General features: G+C 38.1%; 1 protein-coding gene across 1 annotated transcript in view; it reads left to right on the top strand.

Moving 5' to 3' along the window:
- The first annotated feature begins 8,505 nt into the window (after positions 1 to 8,505).
- Positions 8,506 to 24,091, top strand: part of LOC133289786 (membrane-bound transcription factor site-2 protease homolog) — a 28,405-nt gene continuing 12,819 nt past the window's right edge. Inside the window, exons 1-6 of the mRNA XM_061487786.1 lie at positions 8,506 to 8,716; positions 8,814 to 8,879; positions 8,968 to 9,034; positions 9,144 to 9,242; positions 9,382 to 9,485; positions 19,586 to 19,733. Coding sequence (XP_061343770.1) covers positions 8,589 to 8,716; positions 8,814 to 8,879; positions 8,968 to 9,034; positions 9,144 to 9,242; positions 9,382 to 9,485; positions 19,586 to 19,733 — 612 coding nt within the window. The 5' untranslated portion in view covers positions 8,506 to 8,588. The remainder of the gene's footprint in view (positions 8,717 to 8,813; positions 8,880 to 8,967; positions 9,035 to 9,143; positions 9,243 to 9,381; positions 9,486 to 19,585; positions 19,734 to 24,091) is intronic.

Here is a 24,091-nt window from a genome sequence, read left to right as displayed (position 1 = left end):
CTTTGGGGTTCTTTTGGGTTGATTAATTGGTGGAAAACCTATCCTTGCATCATTTGAAGACCATTGGTGGTAAGTTTCTACACCTTTTTTATTGTACCTTGAGATCATAAAATTAGTAGGGTTTTGATGATGTAAGTTGGGTTAGGGTAGATGGGAGCATTAAATGGTATGTCTCCTTTGTAATTAAATGCTTAGAATGATGAGCGAGTATGATTGATGCAATAAAATTTATGGTGATTTGTAAATTCATAACTTAGGCAATTTTGTGATGAGTTTCAAGACTTTGTGGAATTGGTATGCGGTGTAATTGAATAATTGAATTATGGACCATTGGTATAGTTTAATAATAGGATTTTATGACAAGTGTGAGTGTTGAATTGGATTGAAAATCTTGAGGGGTGCTTCCTTGAAGAATTCGAACCATAGGTGTTTGGGAGGAAAAATGATGTGAAAATATGGTTTATGCAATCGATGATGATTAAGTGTACAATGGATGGATTGGTGAATTACTTTGATGAGTCAAGTAGTTAAGATAATTGAATTAAATGGGAAAGGGCCATTAGGTCTAAGTGACTATAAATTGGTTTTAAGATTGTGTGAAATTGATTGGTTGTTTGTGATTGGTTGATGGTCAATGTGTTTGATCATATAGGTTGCCTTTCACGGACGCGATAGTGGAGGGTTGAGCTTGGAGCGTACGTTTTGGAACAATACTCTTGGAGTTGAGGTAAATCTTTGGAACTTGGGTTTAGTCCCTTGTGTGCTCCACCACACCTAGTGGAAGGTTGTGGTTGGATTTTGTGCTTTTGGCATTGTGTGACTATGTATTCTCATGCATTATTGCTTGTTTGTGTGTGAGATGTTGTGGTCTCTGGCCAGTAGATGTGTGTTGGTTTGGACTTCCGCTGGAGATATCCTTTGGGGATTCTGGTCGAGTTGTAGCCGTGGGGCCGACTCTGGGAGCGGTACCAGGATGATCCAAACGTGGGACTTCCGTTGGATAGGGCTCATGAGGAGTTCCAGTTGGGTTTTTCCATGGGGTCGTCTCATCCATGGGAGAGGCACCGGAAAGATTCTGGGAGTTATATGATGGGGTCCTTGAACGGAATGGATGTTCTTGGATTTGTCCCCAGTTGTTTGCGATATTGTATGTCATGCATATTTACATAATGTTTAATTGTGCACATTGAGTGAGCCATGGGGTGGAGTGATCCTCTAGTACCCTTGGTTTACTGAGATATATTTGTATATCTCACCCCGTGTTTGGGGGACATCATTTCAGGATATAGCGAGCAGGGAGCAGCTTCAGGCAAGAGGCCCGCTTAGTGGAGGAGTTATATCATGAGGTGCATTTGGATTGCATGACATTTTGGAGGAGTTTAATTGATGCACATATTATTATGTTAGCATTTTGGACTTAGATCATGAACATATTGCATGTTGAGTTTTCCATGCTTTTGTAGTGTTTATGATTAGATTCTAAGTCTTTTGTATTTGATTTACCTTATGCCTCTTGTTTATAATTGTATTTGAGTGAGCATGGGACTTGTCCCTGGCCACCTATGTGGTAGTATCTGAGGCATTGGAAAACTTGTGTTGTAAATAGACCATTTGATGTGTAAAATGGCTATGATATTGAGAATATTGTAAATGATGCATTGATTAATGAATATGCATGATGGAAGGGCCTAGAGCCTACATTAGGACTTGTGTAAGGTGTATATGAAGTATCAAGGTGTTAGGAGTAAGTAATATCACTCATTATGAGTCTTTAAAGCTGTCAACTGTCATTTTTACTGCAGAGTAATCCATTACTTTTCATTGGTAATCGATTACCTGAAACAGAGGACGAAGATTTGAGCCACTGTGATCAAAGTAATCGATTGCCTGAGCATTGGTAATCGATTACCTAGTTCAATAATCGATTCCCAATCTCTGGTAATCGATTACCTGAAAACAAGGGAGCCCAAATTGAGCTTCTGACTTCTACAGTAACCTTTGGTAATGGATTACCTCAAGCATGGTAATCGATTACCACTGTGTTAAATTTCGAAAATGTGTTTTTTAAAATCTAAAATAAATGGGAGTGCTTGGAGAGATTGTATTTAGTATGTTTTATGCGTCCGCGAGTCTTGCGTTACAATTACGGCGTTGTTTTAATTATTACGGAAATGGTTAATGTTTAACAATTAGGATTTAATCAAAGAAAAAAGTTTACCCGTAATTTAATTAACTCAATTACTGTGATTGTAACTGCGCTTAATACCATATGTAATGATAACATCACCGGTACGTAACGGGCTGTTACAATAGGGAATTGGATGTTGTAAAATTATGTGGTTGATGTGTTGTGTGGTTAAATGGTATTTGGATGGGTTGTATGTTGAGTGAATGCATTGGAAGTTAAGGAAAAATAATTGGATTATGTGTGATGTGCATTTGGACCTAGAGTGGAATAATTGGGAAAAATGATGTTGTGATGGTGTAGGATGGAAAGTGAAACCTAAAATGGTGTTGTGGTAGCCTTAGGATGCTAAAGAAAAATAAAAAGAAAATCTAGGAAAATATTTTGGGATTTAAGCCTATGTTGGCCGAACCTACTATGTGTAGGGGAGGATTTTTAATGTTTTGTGATCTTGGTGGATTTCACCTTGTATTGATGATCCTTGTGTGATCATTGTAGGTTGCCTCCCGCAGAATTGAACTCAGAACCGTGAGCTTGGTGGGTTGCCTTTGGTCCCGGACCAAAGGAATTTTGGTGAGTGGCCTTGAACCTATGCATGAAATTCTTTATAATCATGTATATGCATTGTGAATGGAAATTGAATTGGGGAATGTCCTATGTGTAGGCATTTTGTTTGTACCAAGCTCAGGAATGTATTAATTTGGAGCTGTAAGAAGGAGATTATACAGGTAATCCCTTGGTACTGGGGTTTGATCCCCGTGTGTGCTCCACCATGCCCGTTGAGGGTAGTGGTTAGAGGTGTATGTGAATAATATAGTATAACATGTTCATTCATTGTTGTATGTTTAGTGGTACATAGGATGTACCGAGTCTCTGGTCAGTACACAGTTGCCTTCGGGCGTTACGAACTTCCACTGGATAGATCTCCATGAGGGAGTTCCAGTGGACCTAGGGTCGTGGTGTGTGATCCGTAGAGGAGCACACTAGGAAGTCTCGGGTGTATATGGATGGAGGGTGCCTTGGTTGATGTTCTGGCTTAGTTTGAAACCCGTAGGCTATATGCCGAGGCCAATAGGTTGGACGTTGCGTGGCTTTGACATTCACCATTCCAGCTTCGTCGTATTTTGTTTCCCTATGCTTCCCTACTTCACTAAATCCCTTGCTTTATCCCGTTTTAAATGTTATATTATGTTGTTGATATGCATCAAAGTGAGCCATTGGATGGAGTATTCTCTAGAACCTCTGGGTTACTGAGATATATCCGTATATCTCACTCCGCTTTGGAGACTTTATTTCAGGTAGTGCCAGTGGTGTCGGAGCGGCGGGCGAGAAGCCCGTAGGATGAGCTCGTGGATTATGGTGGATTGTGCATTTTGTGGCCATTGGGCCTAGGCTAGACTTAGGGCATGAACACTGTATGTAGAGTTAGGCTTATGCATTGTATCATCGCTGTTCATGCCATATTTTGTCTAAGTTTAGCTTATGTTTATCATGATTTATTTTGGTGGATCATTATGTATATTTAGAGAATTGTTGTAATATTTGTAAAGAAGCTTGTAATTTGTATTATGGAAACTTGATGTAATATTGAAGTATGCTATATGATGAAAGGGTAATAGGCCTATTCTAGGATGTGATTTATGTTTTATGTCAAGGAGAATGCATGCAAAGGAATTAATGTGATTAAAATGATTATGGTTTTATAATGAAATGATTGAGTGGTAAAGTAAGTCAAATGATATAAATTGTGAAGGGTTGTAAGAGCACCAAGGAATTGCTTGTCCTTGAGTGCCACCCATGATTATTAGGTACAAAATTGAGGTTAGATAACACACCTTCAAGGGTGGGATTTATTGGAAAAACAAAGGAAACTCTGGCGAAATTTCTTGAAATTGGCAGAATTTCGGTGAACTTTGGGAGAGCATATCTCCCTCTACAAAAGTCCAATAGGGACGTGCCATATGCCATTTTAAAGCTTGTGATGTCAACTATCTTGTGTCAACATTTGAGAGTCATAGGAGTTGTACGCAGTCCTGTAGAAGGCAGAGAGCACAGACTGCTCAAAATGCCACTGCACTTGTGGTTGTTCTGGTGCAAGTTTGGGAAATTTATTCCCGCTATGTTTCTTGGTAAAATTAAATATATGATATGTCAAATTGAATCTTGAGGTGTCTATTTGACTGTATAAAAATTTGAGAGAAATTGGTTGAGTGAATTTTCCAGAATCACTGAGAGAGTAAGGACTGTTCGGAGTCCTGTTTGGGGTTGGCTGGCAGATTTGCTTGTCCAACTTCAAACGGTGATATCCGAAGAAAACGAGAACTTTATGACTCATGTGATAGCTCGTTAGAAAGGTAATTAAGTCTAAAATAACATACTAAAATATGAGAGGTTCTCGGCATGCGGTTTATCCGCAGTAATTAAAATACCGAACCATGTTTGGATAGGTTAAAAACGTAAAAGTGAGATTTTAGTTAAGTGGGTTTATGGGAACCCCTTAGTGACTTGAGAGAAGTATTATTTGATATTTAACCAGTTTAAATAATTATTCCGAAAGAGTTTTCAGTTACGGTCACAACTTTGATTTATTACGCTTTATTATTGTTTAAATGCTCGCGTAATAAAACGAAAAAAGTTTACTCGCATTTTTATAAATGAATTGCTGTGATTGTAAATGCGCTTAATATCATAATCAATGTTAACAATACCGGTACATAACGAGCTGTTACATTGTGTGATATTACAATTGTGATCTCTGGCCAGTAGATGTGTTGGTTTGGACTTCTGTTGGAATAGGCTCATTTAGGGAGCTTCAGTTGGGTTTTGTCGTAGGGATGTCTCTGGGAGTGGTAATAGAGAGATCAAAACATGCGACTTCCACTGGATAGGTCTTCGTAGGGAGTTCAAGTCGGGTTTTTCCGTGGAGTCATCTCAACCATGAGAGAGGCACGAGGAAGGTTCTCGAGAGCTATATGATGGGGTCCTTGAACGAATCCTTGTGTGGATGTTCTTAGATGTGAGCCCAGTGATTAATGTGATTTTGTATATTATATTGTTCATATGTTTATCATAGCACGCACATTGAGTGAGCCAGTGGGTGGAATGATCCTCCAAGACCCTTGGTTTACTAAGATATATATGTATATCTCACCCCACGTTTCAGGGCATCATTTCAGGTACTACTGATCACACTCGAGCATTAGAAAAAAGGCCTGCTTAGAGGTGGAGATGCATGTAAGGTGTGCATATGGACTATATAGCATTTTGGATAGATTTCATTTGATGCACATTATAGCCTTATTTTGTATCATGGACTTAGGTTATGAACATGGTATTGCTTGAGGTTTGTATTTGCCATGCTTTGGTTGTTCATCGTTATTTTCTAAGTCATTTGATCATGACGTATATTTTGGTATATGTATCTATTTATACCTCACTTGTTATTATGAGTTTTTGGTGAGCATGAGAGATGTCCATTGCCACACTTGATGTATTTGAAGTATTGATATTGTGGCTTATGTAAAAATTACCAATTGAGATATCATGGATATGTAATCATAGGGATAATGTAGATGATGTACCTATGGAAGAATATATGCATGATGGAAGGGCCTTAGGCCTATTTTAGAAGTTGGAGCATTTGATTTTGTTGGATGATAATTTATTTGGTACATGATTGAAAAATTGACAATTGTTGAAAATATAAATAGAGTGCTGCCCCATTTTCATATCCTATATGATAGAATTGGATCCATTGGCCTTATTGGAAGTTATAGATCTTTCTTTTAGCTTTTTAACGAGACCAAAATTGTATCAATTAGATTAGTATAACTCAAGTTATGGGTGAAACACCCAAGTAGGTTGAAATCCCCTGTTTTGGTGCCTGTCTCCAGACATGCAATGCTTTTGCGCCAAATAGCGCCACCAAACAGTGGGAAATCATATCCCTGGTGCTAATGGTGCCAAGTTGGCATTGTACCTCTGTTTCGTGGCACTATTAGCGCGGGGACGGCGCTATCAACGCGGTGCCCTGTGGAATCAGCACCTCTTCGCTTAGAAAATTCATAACTTGAGCTGCGGTGCTCCAAATTGAGCACGATTTGAACCCACACGAAGCTAACGAAGAAATATATAACATATTAGGAAATGAGTATCATTGGGGAAGTATAAAATTCCTAGAGTAAATAAAAAGGTGAAGACATTTAGTGTTAAACATGGATAGAATGAGTTTTAAGCTTTGTTGGTTTATGGGAACCACTTAGCAACCTTCAAATGTAAGTTGTATGGTATTAAGCTACTGTATTCATAATTTCGCTATAAGTTTTGAGTTATGATCACGGTTAGTATATTGACTGATACAGTTATTTTACAAGTGCAACGATATTAAAAAGAAAAAGTTTTTCCATAATTCTAAATAACTGTCGTGATTGTGAATGCGCTTAATATCATAATTAATGATAACACACTAGTCCGGTAATCGAGTGCTACGTTCAGCACACGAACATTGTCCTCATTCCACACGGCCTGGGAAATGTGCGCGCGTTGTGTCCTCTTTCGGAGGACTTCCCATATGTATGGTCCTAGAAACACGTGTGTAGTGGGACCGTAGGCTCAAGCTCCTGATCAGATGTAGACCGTAGAGACTCATATGATGATGAGTCAACCATAATAATAAATCTATAAAAAATTACAAATTCATTGTTATAATTAATTTAATTTTTAGTAATTTACATGTCTAGTACAAGATTTAAAATTATATTAAATTACAATTTTTTTATTAAAATTATGTATGCATATATTATAATTCTCTATAATTGTCCTAAGTCACTAATCATAACATAAGTTATTAACAATTTTCTAAGTCACAAACAAAATTTTGTCACTAACAAATTCCTAAGTCACTAATAAATTCCTAGGTCACTAACAATCAAGTCACTAACATATTCTTAGGTTACTAGCAAATTCATAAGTCACTAACAAATTCCTATATCACTAACAATTTTCCTAAGTCACTAACAATTTTCATTGGTCATTAATATAACATATATATTTTGTAATTAAAAAATATAGAAACTACATATTAAGATTTACTTGACTGACAGAGCATCACTACGCAAAATACTCAAGGAGGCCTCTAGAGAGAAGTCCGAGAAAATTCTTAGAGAGAAGGCACAGAGATAATGTAAAATGAAAAAGTGAAAATTTGGGAATTATATAGATTGCCTAGGTCACGCCTAAGTTGGGCGTGAGTGCTCTAGCCTATTCCAGGCATGAGTGCCTGGGTAGTCATGCCTAAGTTGGGCGCGAGTAATCTAGCAAAAATTAAGCGTGAGTGAGTGCAATAGATTCGTAAATTGATTCAAAACAACAATGTTTTCATAATTTTTTATTTATTAAAAAAGCAATATTTTAATTTTTTTGCAAGATCATACACATAAATTAAGTTATGAGCAATGTGTATTTCCAAAAATGGATCCTTTCATGTTTAAAAAAAATGACATGGTCATGTGAGAAGATCGCAATCATACAAGGGGAATCAACAATTATGATTTTATAACTTACTATTTTAATATTTTCTCTCTCTCTTCCTTTATCACTATTAATCTATCTTTGTATGATTATGATTCTCTATATGACCATATCATGTTTTTTAACATAAGAGGATTCGAATCCGTGTATTTCTGTATACTGAATTTTAAAAATAATTGACAAAATAAAGATACAAAAAGAGTAAAGTCCCTAACAAAAAACACGGTCCTTATCTTCGTCCTTTACAAAAAAAAGTCAACTTTTGATCCCTCTACAATTCCAGTTCTTTGAAAATGTGGTCCCTTAAAAATTTAATAAAGATCCAATTTAGTCCCTAAAAAGGATTAATATGAATGGAAAAATAAAACTTCTTTTTTTTTTTGAGTAAATACCCTTTTTGGTCCTCATAAAATTTCACGAGGCCCGTTTTAGTCCTTAACAAATAAAAAGGCCCATCGTGGTCCCTCAAAAATTCAAAAGGACCCATTTAGTTGAAATCGTGGTCCCTCACAAATTAAAAAAAGAGCCATATTAGTCCTCAAAAGGACTAAAATGGGTCCAATTTAAATTTTTTAGGGACCACGATGAGCCTTTTTATTTGCTAGGGACTAAAACGGGCCTCGTGAAATTTTCTGAGGACCAAAAAGGTATTTACTTTTTTTTTTTTTTTATGTTTTCTTTTTAAAAAAAAAAGAAAAAGAAAATTAACATGCGTCTTAGGTACGGGGGAGCGGTCGTTGTGCTTTGTTTGGGTGAGTCCAGATTCTGCGTTTCGAATCGAAGTTTGTTTGTTTATTATGTTGAGTTGTTCTTTAATGTTTCAATTCGTTTTCGACGCAGTCATGAAAAGTTTCTGAATAACTAACACAATTCAATGATGGAAGTGGAATCAAGGCGAATTAGGAGGTTTGGAGTTCAAAGGCACACACACGACAACACTCTTCTTCCTCTTTATGCGTCATCTTCCTCCTCTGATAATGTTTCTAACACCATTTCCTGTTGGTAATGTTTCTTCTTCTTATTCTCCTTCATTTTCATCTGTTTATGTTATGTGTGTGTATGTGTAAAATTAAGCAATTGTCTAACTCTATGAATGCAGGTATTGCGACTTCAAAATCTTCTCATTTAACAAACCCCTTTTCCAATTTGGTCGCAGACATGCAAGGTGGTCCCTTTTGCACACACCCTTTTGCTTTTTATGTTGATTGCTTCATGTTTCTGACAGTTTTTGTATGTGTGGCTTATCTTTATAGGTTTTTGAAAGTATGGTTTTCAATTGGGGTTGGTTTTGCCCTTTCTGCTTTGCTTGGAGTTACTTTTGTATGTACTTTGCCCTAAGTATTTTTTGGTGTTTCTGAAAGTTCTTTCTCATATTAAATATTTTGTTCCATGGCTTTCAATTAACTTGTTTAATGTCACACTTGCCCAGATTCTTCTTTGGGAATTAGCCAGAGCATTGCATCTCTGTGGTGACAGCAACAAGCTTGGAAACCTTGCAAGTGCCTTGCTATTTGGGTTCCCCCCTTTGGTTGGCAACTGAATCCCTTCTTTCCTAATTTAAATTAATTGTTTGTTTTTTAAATTTATGTCAATAGCAAAATGACAACACATGGAAAATGTGAATAATCTTTCTTCTGTCATGCTCGTACTAACTGCCTTTTGTGCAGTTGTCTGGTTTAAGCTTATCACTTGCTGATGCTGGGTGTATATGTATTTCTACAATCGTATCTGTTTTTGTGCATGAATTTGGTCATGCAGTTGCGGCCACCAGGTCAGTTGTCTTTGCTTTATTACCTCTCTTATTAAAATTGAGTGGTATCACGAACTAGTGTTAGATAAACCTTTTGGATCACACTCATCTATTGCTTGTTTCGAAAATGTAAGAAATATCTTGATGCTTAATTAATTTTGGTTAATGAATTTGTAAATAAACGTGCCTACTGCTGAATTCCTCATCAAAAGCATTCCTTTTCCACAACTTCATCTAAAGCGGATGCAAATCCATAATGTAGATGAACAAGTGGAAACAACTTCATCTATTTTGTGCATTCCAATTGCAACATTCATTAAATATACGACAAATCAGTGAACTTAATGTATGTCTGAGAAAGAATTTAGGGAATTTGGGAAGTAATTCACTAGGAAGGCTCTCAATAGTTGTGTTACAGTCATACAAAACGTTGACATATTCCCCTATTGATACCAATACTCTAAAACCACCAAATCACACGTACGTGTATTAGTTTGGGTGCAACACAATAAACTACCTACTTAGTCTACAAGGCTATCATAATTACTGAATTATATTCCGTAATAATGAAATTGGATAGACCATCCTTCTTTGTATCCTTCGTATTAAATTTTAAAAGCACTAAGGGCATTCATGAATCAAGTAGCATGAGTGAACTAGTTTGCATTTCATGAAGTTTTTGCTTTTATGATAAGTAAAGAGCTTTATTAGACACTGAAATTAAAGAAATAAAAAACCCACAAAATAATAAAACCAAAATAAACTAGAAAGAAACACATTAAGTTAGCAAAACTTGCCAATCTCTTTAAAATAGCTTTTAACCGACACCAAAAAGAAGCTAAACGAATATACTGTTTTATGCAATGAAAAAAGTAACAGCAAAAGTTATCCTTGTAAATTAGGGTGTTCCTTTCCAACAATAGTGTAAAGAACCAATTCAACCCAAAAGCTTAAGCTATTGGTTTTATATATCTCAACACGCCCTCTCACACGAGAGCTCACTGGATTTGAAGGGTGGACAATGCACAGGCCCAGAAGGGTGGACAATGCACAGATCCACCTACCTGTGCGAAGAAAGAAATTCCACTAGAAAGAAAGTGGGGGGCGATGAGGATCGAACCCGGGACACGAGGCTCTGATACCATGTAAAAAACCAATTCAACCCAAAAGCTTAAGCTATTGGGTGAGGCTACATTAATAGTTTTATATATCTCAACAAATAGTAACCAATCACTGCATGTATACTAAACCTACCTCTGTCCCCCTCCGCACCCAAAAGAAAAAAAATACTGCCTGTATTGCACACCAACTATGAACCATGCCTTCACTCCTCTCCAATCCTCTAAATTGGCATATGAAAAAACTGCTTCAAACTCTGTAGACAATTAATTTTCACAAAAACAACAAATGTGCACCACGAATATCGAACAACTGGATAGTGTAAAAATAAGCAGCTGCTAGAGTGCAAGTTTATAAATTAGAGGAGCGCATAACTAAAGCATTCAGCAGAGATAGCTTGGTGTGACTGTGATACAAATCTTGGGAGAATCTCACCCCAAAAGCTAGCTCATGAGGTAGGAGAGTCCAAAGTCTATATAAACCCCACACAAGAACTTTATGTAGGGGTGTAAATAAGCCAAGTGGCTTGTCAAGGGCCCAAGGCTTGGCTTGCTTTAAGCTTGGCTTGCTTTAAGCTTGGCTTGGCTTGACTTGTTTAATAAATAGAACTGGCTCAAACTTTAAAAAAAGCTTGTTTAACAAACAAGCCCAAGCCTAATTTAATGAGGTTTGGCTTGAAAGCCCGTGAGCTGACCCAATATATTATTATAATAAATAATATATTTTTATGTCACTAAATCATTAACACTATTTTTTATATCAAATTGCTCATGAAGGTGCTGATGGACTTTGGGGTAAGTGCTAAGTTTCCCTGGAGTAGCATGAGGTCTGGTAGTAGTGCTAATAGGTAGTTTTTTTTTCTTTGGTCAGGTGTTGTCAGTGGATATTAATTGTTAACCTCTTTGTTCCAATTTGAGGATGGGAATGATGGTGACATGATATGAGATTCCATTGTTTGTCGGGTTTGTTTGGTTATTTTAATAAAGGTCATAGTAACTGTTATTTTTTTTAATATTACAAACTATTATCACTGAAAATTTTTAAAGGTTAGTCTATATTATATACTTTTTTTTTGGTAATACATAGAGAAAATAAACTAGACTAAAACGAAGCGAGGGAAAGCTACCCCCCTACAATCTTGAAGAAATCTATCTTTGCAACCTACAGGAGGTGTGTTAAAAAACTGAATATCCCAGTTTGCAGTAAATGCATGCGTAGCTAACCAATCAGCTACCCCATTCGCTTCTCTATAAGTATGAGAAACATAAACCTGCCAGCTTCTTCCCAACAATTCCTTGATACGTAAAATCAGTCCATGTAAAGGATGCATCTCAGTATTCTGTTTTGAAAATAAATTAATTGCAACTGTCGAATCACCTTCCAGCCACACCTTTCTATAACCACATTCCCAAGCTATTTGAAGACCCAAATAAGAACCCCAAATCTCAGCAACAACTGATGAACTATACCCCAAATTCTTTGAGAAACCAACTAGCCAATCACCCCTACAATCTCTTAATACCCCTCCACAGCCAGATTGTAAACCACCTTGAGCACAAGAACCATCTGTATTAATCTTTATCCACCCTTCCAAAGGAAACTTCCAACTAATGAAAGTTTGAATCCTAGATGATTGCAACCGAAGACCGCCTTCTTTCAGAAGCAACTGAGCTTGTAAGTAATTATCTCTCAAAAGAAAAGCTGAACGAATAATGCTTGAAGGATAAGTCTCCAATTGCTCAAAAATCCATTCATTTCTTGCTTTCCAAATTAACCAACACACAATACCAAAAAGAATTGACCAATTCCCAGACACCTGCTCCATGTAATCAGTTGAGAGATTAATATGTAACCACTCACCCAGATCTTGGGCAAAGAATGATTGCCACTTGTGTTGAGGAATCAGATGGCACCATATCTCCCGAACCTTCCAACAATCTCTAACCGCATGAAGACAATCTTCGTGACCATAGCTACACTGAGAACACAGACTATTTTCTGATATGTGACGACGCAAGCGTTGATCATTAGTCAAAATGTTATTCCCCAAAAGCAGCCAAAGAAACGTTTTAACTCTAGGAGGCCCATTCCAACCCCACACTTTGTCCCAGGAACAACCTCTCAACCCGTGAACATACGGCTGCTGGAGATGTAAAGACTGGTCACTTATAGCTAAGTAAGCAGAACGCACCGTAAATCTTCCATCAGCAGCTAAATCCCATATCACGCGGTCACTACCACCAAGAGGAGATGGAGGGTGAATATTTGCAATGCGCATGCAGAACTCAGGAGGAAGAAGATGATCAAATCTCGACCAATTCCAGGACCCTTCCTCCGTAACATACTGTAGAGTTGAGCATTCAATTTCCTCATCTGGAACAACCTGCAAAACAAAATTGATTAGAGGTTCAAGATTGGGCACCCATTTATCTTTCCAGAATAATGTGGCATCTCCTACACCAAGTATAATACGAGATCCATTCTCCACATCATGCCAAGAGTTACAAATAGCCCTCCAAAGAGGAGAAGCGTTGCTTGGAGCTGTAATATCCGGAATGAGATGCTGAGAAACGCTATATTTATTCCTCAACAATCTAACCCACAATGCATCTGGTTGCGTCATCAAACCATGCCCAAGCTTCATAATGAAAGCTTTATTAAATTGTCTCATATTTCTAAATCCAAGACCACCATCTGCCTTTGGTAAACACACTTTATCCCAAGCAACCAAAGCCATCTTCCTTTGATCTAGTTTAGCTCCCCAAATAAAAGCTCTAGTTTTCTTTTCAACCTCCTGACAAACATTCATGGGAAGTAATGCTGTCTGCATGGAATAAGTAGGGATAGTGCTTAACACTGATTTTGCTAAAACAATCCTACCTGCAAGAGATAAAGCAGATTGCTTCCAACCATTCAGATGCTGGTTAACCCTCTTCATCACATGAGCATAAGAGCTCTTAGAAATCCTCCCATGGTGAAGTGGAATACCAAGATATTTTCCAAGATCCATAGTTAAGGAAAAACCCGTCTTATTACTTATCTCAGTGGACCTAATGTGACTGACATTCCTCGAGAAAAAATTCTTCGACTTTTCCCTACTCACTCTTTGACCAGAAGCCTTACAAAAACAATCTAGAATAGCTGGAATTATTCTTGCTTGTTCCATCGAGGCCTCAGCAAACAGAAGAAGGTCATCAACGAAGAAGAGATGAGAAATTGGTGGACCATGTCTTCGCAGAACCACAGGCTTCCAAGTCTTCCCTTCCATCGCAAGATTAATCATTTGTCCTAGTCGCTCCATGCAAAGAACAAAAAGGTAAGGCGAAAGAGGATCACCTTGACGAATACCTCGAGAAGGAGTAAACTCACGAGTCATGCTACCATTCCAAAGCACATTCATTGATGTTGTTGTAACAAAACACATAACCAGATTTATAAGAGAATCTGGAAAGCTTGCATCAGATAACTTATCACGAAGAAAATCCCAGGCAATTCTATCATAAGCCTTCTCTAGATCAACCTTTAGAATAATCCACCCTTTAACACCTTTCTTTTGTCTCATAGAGTGCATAATTTCTTGAGCCACAATGATATTTCAGTACCTTGTCTCCCAGGGACAAAACTACACTGGTTAGGCATAGTAAGCTTTCCCATTACCTCTCTAACCCTATTGGCAACAATCTTCGTAACACATTTATACACCACATTTCACAGGCTTATAGGACGAAACTGGGAAATCATCTCAGGCCTGTCAATTTTAGGAATAAGGCATATCAACGTTTGATTAATGGATCTAACTTTCTGTGGATCAGCAAAGATACCATTGACTAGCTCCAAAACCGCATCTTTAACTAACTCCCATTTTGACTGGTAAAAAAGAGCATGAAGGCCATCCACCCCAGGAGCTTTATAGGATCCCATCCCAAACATAACAACCTTCACTTCTTCCGCAGATGGGACAAAATTGAGACGGGATAACGCAAGAACATCCAAAGAAGGAAACATACCTCGAACAGGAAATTGAGGCTTAACTCCATCTTCTTCTATATATAACTTCGCAAAATAATTCATTGCCAAGTTAAAAAGAACTTCATGGTCACCAATCCAACTACCCTCCTCATCTTTTAACATACCAATCCGATTTCTTCTTCTACGAGCAATAGTACAGCTATGGAAAAATCTGGAGTTACTATCTCCCCACGCCAACCATCTAGCTCTAGACCGTTGAAACCACGTAAGTTCTTCCCTAGCCAAAATGGTGTTGAGCTCATCCCAAAGCGTCTTCTGTAACCTCTCCAGAAAATTATTTGGAGATTGTGTTAAACTGTTGTCAATTCCATGCAACCTTGCATACAGCTCATGCTTTCTTTTCTGATTAACCTGGAAACTCTGACGATGCCAATCAGACACACGACGTCTGAAAGTGGAGTTCATATCCACCCAACTCCTACCTGCTTCCCAACAGTCCTTAACAATTCTAGTAAAGTCATCACTAGTTAACCATGCAGCCAGAAAACGAAAGGGATGTGGTCTATTCAAATTTGTCTGCAACGGACCATCCCATAACAGCAAAGGACGGTGATCAGAACCATAGAAATTAAGATAGCTTAATCTACGATTCGGAAAACCAATATTCCAATCTTCATTAGCCACAACCCTATAAAGTCTTTCCTTCAAGGCTCCTCTCTGCCAAGTAAACCTAGGACCCATTGCACCAATGTCATACAAGCCACAATAATCCAGACACTCACTGAAGTCAATCATACTCCTCTAATTCGGTGCACTACCACCCTCTTTTTCATCCCTACTAAGATAAGAATTGAAATCTCCCATCACCATCCAAGGACCACTACTTTGCTCCTTAATGATGTGTAATTCCGACCAAAGAACTCTTCTCTCCAACAGCCTTGGACTTGCATAAACGAACGTTGCAAGTTCTAGCTTACCATTTTCCTTCCAGAGTAAGCTGGTGTGAACATACTGATGATGATTTAAAACGTTGACTTGGACATTATCAACATTCCAAAGTAACCAAATACCACATGAATAACCCACAACTTCGGTAAAAAAGTAATCACTAATCAAGTCTTCTAATTTTACGATTTGCTTTCAAACCACTAGAACGAGTCTCTAAAAGAACAAGAATATCTATTTTGTGTCTTTGAACAAGATCTTTTATTAAGGGAATGAAGCCTTTCTTGCCCACACCCCTACAGTTCCAACAGAAAACAAATATAAAAAACATCTTCAAAATAGGACAAAGAGCACATTAGTTCAAGCTCGTATAAACACGAGTAGCACCTAGGGCTTCCAAGCTCGCCCAATCTCCTTCCCCTTTATGAGTTTGGTCATACCATTTCATAAGTTTTAAAGGATCAATAGGCTTCTCCTTGTTAACATCATCCTCTCCTTCTTTACCTGTTGGAAGTGGATCCGGAGGTTTCCCTTTATTGCTCAGATTATTCTGCTCAACCAAATTCTTATATTTAGCCAAACTGCTTTGAGTAGATTTCTGCAGTCTAGACCCACCAGTATTTTTCTTCTGAGTAGTTTTTTTTAATCTCAAATCCTTAGAAGAAAGCTTATCTCCACCAAGATACTTTTTCTCATTGGGTGAAGCCTTATTTTTGAACCCAACTCGAATCCCCATCTCCTGATACGAATCCATACCAACCTCTTGGGACCCCTCCTTTAATAAGGTAGAATTTTGAACAATTTCATTTATCATCTCATCTGGTGTTTTGCCAACTATCACACTGCCGATCCTTATGGAATTCCTATTATCCAACTCCATCCCAGAGTTTTTATTCTCCACATTTTGTGTATCATCCATAAGCATAATTGGAGCCTCCTCATCAATGTTTACTCTTTGAATATTCTGTATAACTGGATCTTCCGGATTGACACCAGCAACATTAACTGTCATAACTGGACCTGCCGTTTCTTTGATTAAATTACTTCCTGCAATCACTACATTTGAATTACATGGACCCGACTTTGTTCTCCTACCCTTCGGTTGGCTCCCATCTGATCTGTCCGTTACAACATCAGCTTTACTAGTATTTCCACTGACCGTAATTGCATTCTCCTTAACGTTACTGCCATCCTTCAAATCCTGCGCAAACACCGCAAATCTAGAACCAGTTACATTTTTATTCAAAACCTTTCTAGCTGTTTCATTGCCAGGTTTAACTCCTGCATTAACTCCATTTGAAATTTCAGTAACCGCTTTCGGTCGTCTACCACGAGGTGGCCGTTGCACCGGCATCCACCCTCTAAACGGTTCCTCCGTCGCGACTGATCTTCCAACTTCCGGTGCAGTCTTCTTCGGAAGAGATTTACCAGGCTCGTATTGAACTACTTTCTCAGCAACCTTATCACCAGGAGAGATCAGAGGACAACTATCCTTTCTATGCCCATATTTTCCACACATGAAACAGATAAGATGAAGGCCCTCGTACCCAACATGAAAAATCCGATTACCGATTTTGAATTTGGATAAAAACTCATTGTAAGATCCACTTCAACACAAATTCGAGCAAACCTTGCTTGATCAGTAATCTCCACCCCTCCTGTTCCATTACCTCTAATCGAATTCCTATCAATTTTTAATGGCTTCCCAAACAAGCTTCGTATCTTCCATAAGTGTTGGGATGTATAAAATTCAATTAGTAATCCAGGAATACGAATCCAAATGGCTAGTTTCTTCACCAACTCGTCGTATGGATCAAATAAAGGCCTCCATCTCTGAACAGTAACATAATGATCAACTATCACCCATGGTCCTTCATGAAGAACAAAATCATAATCTTTCTTATCCGTAAAACGAACTAAGAAATGATCATTCTCCAGAGCAATGAACTCGGCCATTCCTACCAAATTCCATATCTTCTGCAACCTAAATATAAGAAACTTCGCTCCAACTCTCTTTCCCAAGAGTTTGATGATCAAAGAACTCCTCCATTTTTGACAATCCTCCTTATAATCTTTAATACAAAAATTATAAGTTGGACAGAACGGGTCTTCGTCACCTTTCCCCTCCTCAATCACCTCCATACAATCCATAGGATCCTCATCCCGTAGTTGACTTGCTTCCCAACTCTCTTCTACCAATGCCTTATGCCCCCAAACTCCATTAAAATGGAAAAGAAAGTCTTTGTAAGACACTACTTTCCGCTGCTCTGGTTCTCCATATACCTTCACTCCATCCTTCCCATTTAGAATAATTTCTTTAGGTTTCTCAGAACTGCGCAGTAAAAGATCAGCTTCCTCCTTTGATGGCGGAGGAGGGTTTTTCTCCCCAGAGACCCCAGATGACCCTGCTATTCCACTATATCTCTTTTTTTTTTACATACTTTTCTTAAAATATTCTTCACCCACATTCTCTATTTCATAAGCTGGATCAATGTTTAAGAAGAATTTGCGGAACTCATTATTCGATTTTAAAATATATGTGGACTGAGTGGGTTTTATGATTGTTTTTTCTCTGATGAAGGAGTACAAAATTTGATGCATTTATAGTCTCAACATTTGGACGTATGTGAGCTTGGAAAAAATACATTTTATAATTATAAATGAGGGCAAGCCAAGCTCAAGGCAAGCCTTTAATTTTTTAAAAACAAGTCAAGTCAAGCCTAGAATTTAGCTCGTACCAAGCTAATGAGCCAAGCCAAGCTCAAAATGTTTTTCATAGGCTCGGCTCGTTTAAGCTAAAGCTGGGCTCGACTCAACTTATTTACACCTCTAACCTTATGTTTCCAATGTGGGACTCCAAGTCCTATATCTTGTAGTAGGATCGTAACATTCCACCACGCTCCGCAGCCTCGGTGCCCACGCGGGCTGCCTTTGTGCTAGTCTTTTACTAACTCTGGGCGAACATTGCAATGCTAGCGTTACCACCTGCGCCGCTTGATTGCAACCGGGAAGCATAGTGGAAGACTATGATACCAATTGATTCAAACCTTGAGAAAACATCACCCCAAAAGCTAGCTCATGAGGTAGGAGAGTTCAAAGTCCATATAAATCCCACACCAGAACCTTATGTTTCTAATGTGGGACTCCAAGTCCCATACCTTGGAGTAGGATCGTAACATTCTACCACGCTCCGTAGCCCTGGCGTCCACGCGAGCTGGGTGAGCACTGCAATGATAGCTTCACCACCTGCGCCACTCGATTGCAACGGGAAGGCATAGTGGAAGGCTCTGATACCAATTAATTCGAACTTTGGGAGAACCTCACCCCAAAAGCTAGCTCATGAGTTAGGAGACTCCAAAGTCCATATAAACCCCACACTAGAACCTTATGTTTGTAATGTGAGACTCAAAGTCCCATACCTTGAAGTAGGATCGTAACACACTGCGATCTGTGAGCCTTCAATAGTTGTATTAATTCTTCATTCTAAAGCCCAAATTCTATTACTGAACATAGTCAAGTAAACCTGGAAAGAAGTCCTGTTTTGGAGCATCTCTGTATAAATGTCTGAAAAACTGGAATTTTCAAAAAATGGACAGCCTCTTGAGATAATAGAAGTTGCTAATGCAGTGATGACAGAGAATAAAGGTGGTAAATGGAAATAGAAATGGATAATCCCCAGCCCATAAACAAGACTCATTCCCAAATCTGACATAAACCAAATGGAGAAAAGCAGCATACCCCTCATGTTTTCATACAAGTAGATCTCCTTTCTGCTTTCCATGAAGGATAAGGTCAAAGAACTACTTATTTATCATATATTTTAGATTTTAAGGCTTTATGAATAGATTCTAGGTTCCCGATATTGTTCTGCAGCATATTTCAATAGTGGTTGCGATTGCGTCATCTGTTGTTTAAAAGCAATGCAAGGATGTATTTTTAGTGATCATTTCAGCTGTAAAATTTTATTATTTTTTTATTTACTCTGTGATTATGCAGATACCAAGAATCCCAAATCTAGTTTTTCTTGAATGTCAAAAGCTATATTCATTCTCATGCTTTATGCTTTACACGTTTTCAATGGAAAGCAGTGAGGGAATACAAGTAGAGTACATTGCCATCTTCATTGCAGTTCTATTTCCTGGTGCTCTGGTTGCCTTCAATTATGAATTGCTGCAAGCTTTACCACATTTGACTGCCCTCCGCGTGTATTCTGCTGGCATTTGGCACAATGCAGTTGTAAGTTAAATATTGTTGTAAATAATAGTTATTTATTTATTTTATTTGTTGTATTGGGCTTAGCCCATTAGGTCAAGAATTCTAGGTCATGTATTCTCTATAAATAGAGAACTTTTTGTACAGATTATTTACAATTCAATAATATATTTCATTACTCTTTTTCAAGTTGGTATCAAAGCTCTCGATTCTGAGGGCTCTTCTTCCGCAAATCACCGTCTTTAAAAATCAAACCCTATTTGCCTCTCGCCGCCACTGGAAAATTTTTTCCGGGGACCTTTTGGACCGTGAGGACCTTTGTTTCACTCCGTTTTCTTAGATCTATCATTCTACGGAGGTTTCTTTTTCATCAGACTACTGGAACAGCTCCAAAAAAAAAAAAAAACGCGGAACTGTTCATCGGGTACTGGTCACCAAAAAAAAAAGAAAAACCTTTCCTGCTTGGTTTTGTCTCTGATCTGACGTCGTTTGGGTGTACGTTGTGTGTTTTTGGTGCTATTTTTCACTCTCTCTTATCACTATGGCCAATTTAGAAGTTGTTTCGATTATTACAGAGTCTCCACATGTCTCTCCATATGTGAATATTCAGCAAAGGGAGTTGGATCAGCTTAAACCCGCATTCTTTGATCTTGTCTGGTAAGAACACACGTTCTACATCTCTTCTTGCTTCTTGCACTGATTTTAAAACCTCATGGATTTTGGATTTTGGTGCAACTGATCATATGACTTATCGTACTGAGTTTTTGTTGGTAGTCATACTATATCCGTATTTGATAAATCCCATAAATCAGTTATTGGTTCTGGTAACATTCAAATTCAACCTTCCTTGTTTCTTAAAAATGTTCATTATGTTCCTCAGCTTTCTACTAATCTTATCTCCACTCAAAAACTTACAACTGATTTGAATTGTTCTATCACATTTTTTCCTTCTCATTGTGTTATTCAGGATCTTACCACGAAGAAGACAATTGGAGTTGATAATGAGCAAGATGGGTTGTATTATCTCCTTCCAGAACATGCTATAAATGATAGCAAAAATCAGTTATTAATGACACGTCATCCTTCTACCGAGAGTCTATGATTTGGCTCCATCACAAGCGTCTGGGGCATCCACCATTCAGTCTATTGAAGTCAATGTTTCCTGCTCTGTTTCTTAATCAGTCAGTTGAGACCTTTCATTGCGATGTTTGTGAATTTGAAAACACCATCGAGTGTCATTTCCTTCTAGCACTATAAAAAATAGCGAACTTTTTTCTCTTATCCATTCTGATGTTTGGGGCCTTTCTAAAGTGCATAGTGTTTTAGGTGCAAGGTGGTTTGTTTCTTTTATTGACGATTGTACTCGGGTAACATGGGTATTATTGATGAAAGACAAGTCTGAAGTACCAGAGATATTTATTCGATTTCATCACATGGTTGAGACTTAGTTTGGTAAGTGTAGTAAAAGACTAAGATTTGATAATGGTATTGAGTACGTCAACCAACGTCTGTCGCAATTCATTTCAGACAGAAGTATGATTCATGAGCTCACATGTGTTGATACCCTCAACAAAACGGGGTTGCTGAAAGAAAAAATCGTCACCTCCTTGAAGTTGCTAGAGCACTACTTTTCTAGATATCTGTTCCTAGTTCTTATTGGGGAGAAGCCGTGTTAGCTGCAGCTTTTTTGATCAACCACTTATCTTCACGGGTCCTTAACAATACCTGTCCTATTCATTCCATGACTTCCTTCTTTCCTTTTGTTCCCATTTTGCAAAGCCTTCCACCAAGAGTGTTTGGATGTGTTGCCTTTGTCCATGTTCATAAACAACATCGCAGTAAGTTGGATCCTAGGGCTCTTAAGTGTGTCTTCCTTGGTTATGCCCCTGATAAAAAAGGGTACAAGTGTTATCATCCACCAAGTCGATTTTTTTTTGTTTCTATGGATGTCACCTTTCAAGAATCTGAGTCTTATCTCCTGGGTCTTCATCTTCAGGGGGAGAATAGTTCTTCAGAAGACTCATCCCCTTCCTTCTTTGAGTCTGGATCGTCCTTGTCTACTCTTACACCTCTTCCTAGTGTGTTTGCTCCTGGTGTGTCAGAACCTTCAAATACACCTGAGATACGAAAGATTTTGACACCTGAATTGGTATATCAGAGGAGGAAACAATCCATACTGTCTCTCCAGCAACCTCAATTGTCTGAACCACTGGTAAGTCCTGAATCTCCTGTTTCTAATTCTAATATTATTGCCTCTCATAATTTGCCTATTTCTTCTAATACCTCTGATGACTTACCCATTGCTTCTGCTTCTGATGACTTATCTATTGCCCTAAGAAAAGGGAAAATATCTTGTACTCAATACCCTATCTCCCATTTTGTTTCTTCTACTAATCTTTCTGTGCAGCACAAAAGCTTTGTTTCAACACTAGATTCTTTTTCAATCCTAAAATCAGTACATGAAGCATTAAAAGATGAGAATTGGGCTCAAGCCATGCAAGAGGAGATGAATGCGTTGGAGAAAAATAAAACATGAGAGGTTATTGATAGACCCAATGGAAAGAAAACAGTAGGGTGCAGATGGGTTTATGCCCTAAAGTATAATTCTGATGGCACTCTTGAGAGATATAAGGCTAGGTTAGTCGCCAAGGGTTACACTCAGACCTATGACATTGATTATGAAGAAACCTTTGCTCCAGTTGCAAAGATGAATACGGTGAAAGTCTTGTTATCCCTTGCTGTCCATTACAATTGGGATATAAATCAATTTGATGTGAAGAATGCTTTCCTTAATGGTGAGTTAGAAGAAGTCTACATGGAAATCCCGCCTGGATTTGATTCTGTGGACGGAGAAAATAAAGTTTGTAGATTAAGAAAAGCCTTGTATGGATTGTAGCAGTCACCTCGTGCCTGGTTTGGGAGGTTTACTAAGGTTATGATGACCTTAGGATACAAACAGAGTCAAAGAGATCACACTCTTTTCTTTAAGCACTCCCAAGATGGGAATCTCATTGTGCTCCTTGTATATGTTGATGATATTATTATAACAGGTGATGATTTTGTGGAGAGACATATTCTGCAAACACGGCTAGCCTCTGAATTTGAAGTTAAAGATCTTGGGAAACTGAGATATTTCCTAGGGATAGAGGTAGCTCATTCAAACAAAGGAATTTTCATCAGCCAGAGAAAATATGTTCTTGATCTTCTTAAAGAAGCAGGAAAGCTTGGGTGTAAACCCTCTAATACTCCTATTGAGCAGAATCACAAGATAGGCTATGAAGAGGAGAGTCCTCCAGTTGATAAAGGACAATATCAACGGCTAGTTGGGAAATTGATATATTTGGCTCATACTAGACCAGACCTAGCTTATGCTGTTAGTGTTGTCAGTCAGTTTATGCACGATCCAAAGGAGAAACACATGCAGGCAGTAGAGAGAATTCTTCAGTATCTTAAAGCTACTCTTGGTAAAGGACTATTATTCTGGCGTGATGACAATCTCTCTTTAGAAGTCTACACTGATGCTGATTATGCTGTATCTGTGACTGACCGTCGTTCTACCACTGGATATTGTATGTTTCTTTGTGGTAACTTGGTGACGTGGAGAAGTAAGAAACAAGATGTGGTTGCCAGATCAAATGCAGAGGCTGAATTTCGAGCTATGGCTCAAGGCATTTGTGAGTTACTGTGGCTAAAAATTGTACTTGATGATCTCAAAATAAAATGTGAGGGACCTATGAAGCTGCTATGTGATAATAAGTCCGCTATTTGTATAGCTCATAATCCAGTTCAACATGATCGGACTAAACATATTGAGGTCGACCGCCATTTCATCAAAGAGAAACTTGATAGCGGGTTGATTACCACTCCATACATTCCCATTGGATGTCAATTAGCTAATGTATTGACAAAGGGACTTCTTTCAGACAGATTTCAAGAGCTTACTAGCAAGTTGAGAATGATAAATATCTATTCCTCAGCTTGAGGGGGAGTGTTGTAAATAATAGTTATTTATTTATTTGTTGTATTGGGCTTAGCCCATTAGGTCAAGAATTCTAGGTCATGTATTCTCTATAAATAGAGAACCCTTTGTACAGATTATTTACAATTCAATAATATATTTCATTACCCTTTTTCAAGTAATATACAAAAGGATCCATTGACACTAGTCTAGAAGACATGTAAACTCTTATGCTACTCAGTATCTTTTTTATTTATTATGATTTTCTCAATCATATCTTTTGTAGTAGCCATATGATAGGAAGGTACCCATCATCACTATGGTGTACGCTAGGAGGGGCAGTAGAGAATTAGGCACTAAGCAAGCAAAGTAGTGTGATTCACATTTGATGGGAAAAGCTGTTACAACAACTTTTTCTTTTTTT

Source organism: Gastrolobium bilobum, unplaced genomic scaffold (genome assembly GCF_033153095.1).
Source record: "Gastrolobium bilobum isolate Gb01-03AN ecotype WA unplaced genomic scaffold, APGP_CSIRO_Gbil_v1 utg1247, whole genome shotgun sequence".
NCBI lineage: Eukaryota > Viridiplantae > Streptophyta > Magnoliopsida > Fabales > Fabaceae > Gastrolobium > Gastrolobium bilobum.
The sequence above is the reverse complement of the archived record's forward strand: the minus strand, read 5'-3'. Positions and strand labels throughout refer to the sequence as shown.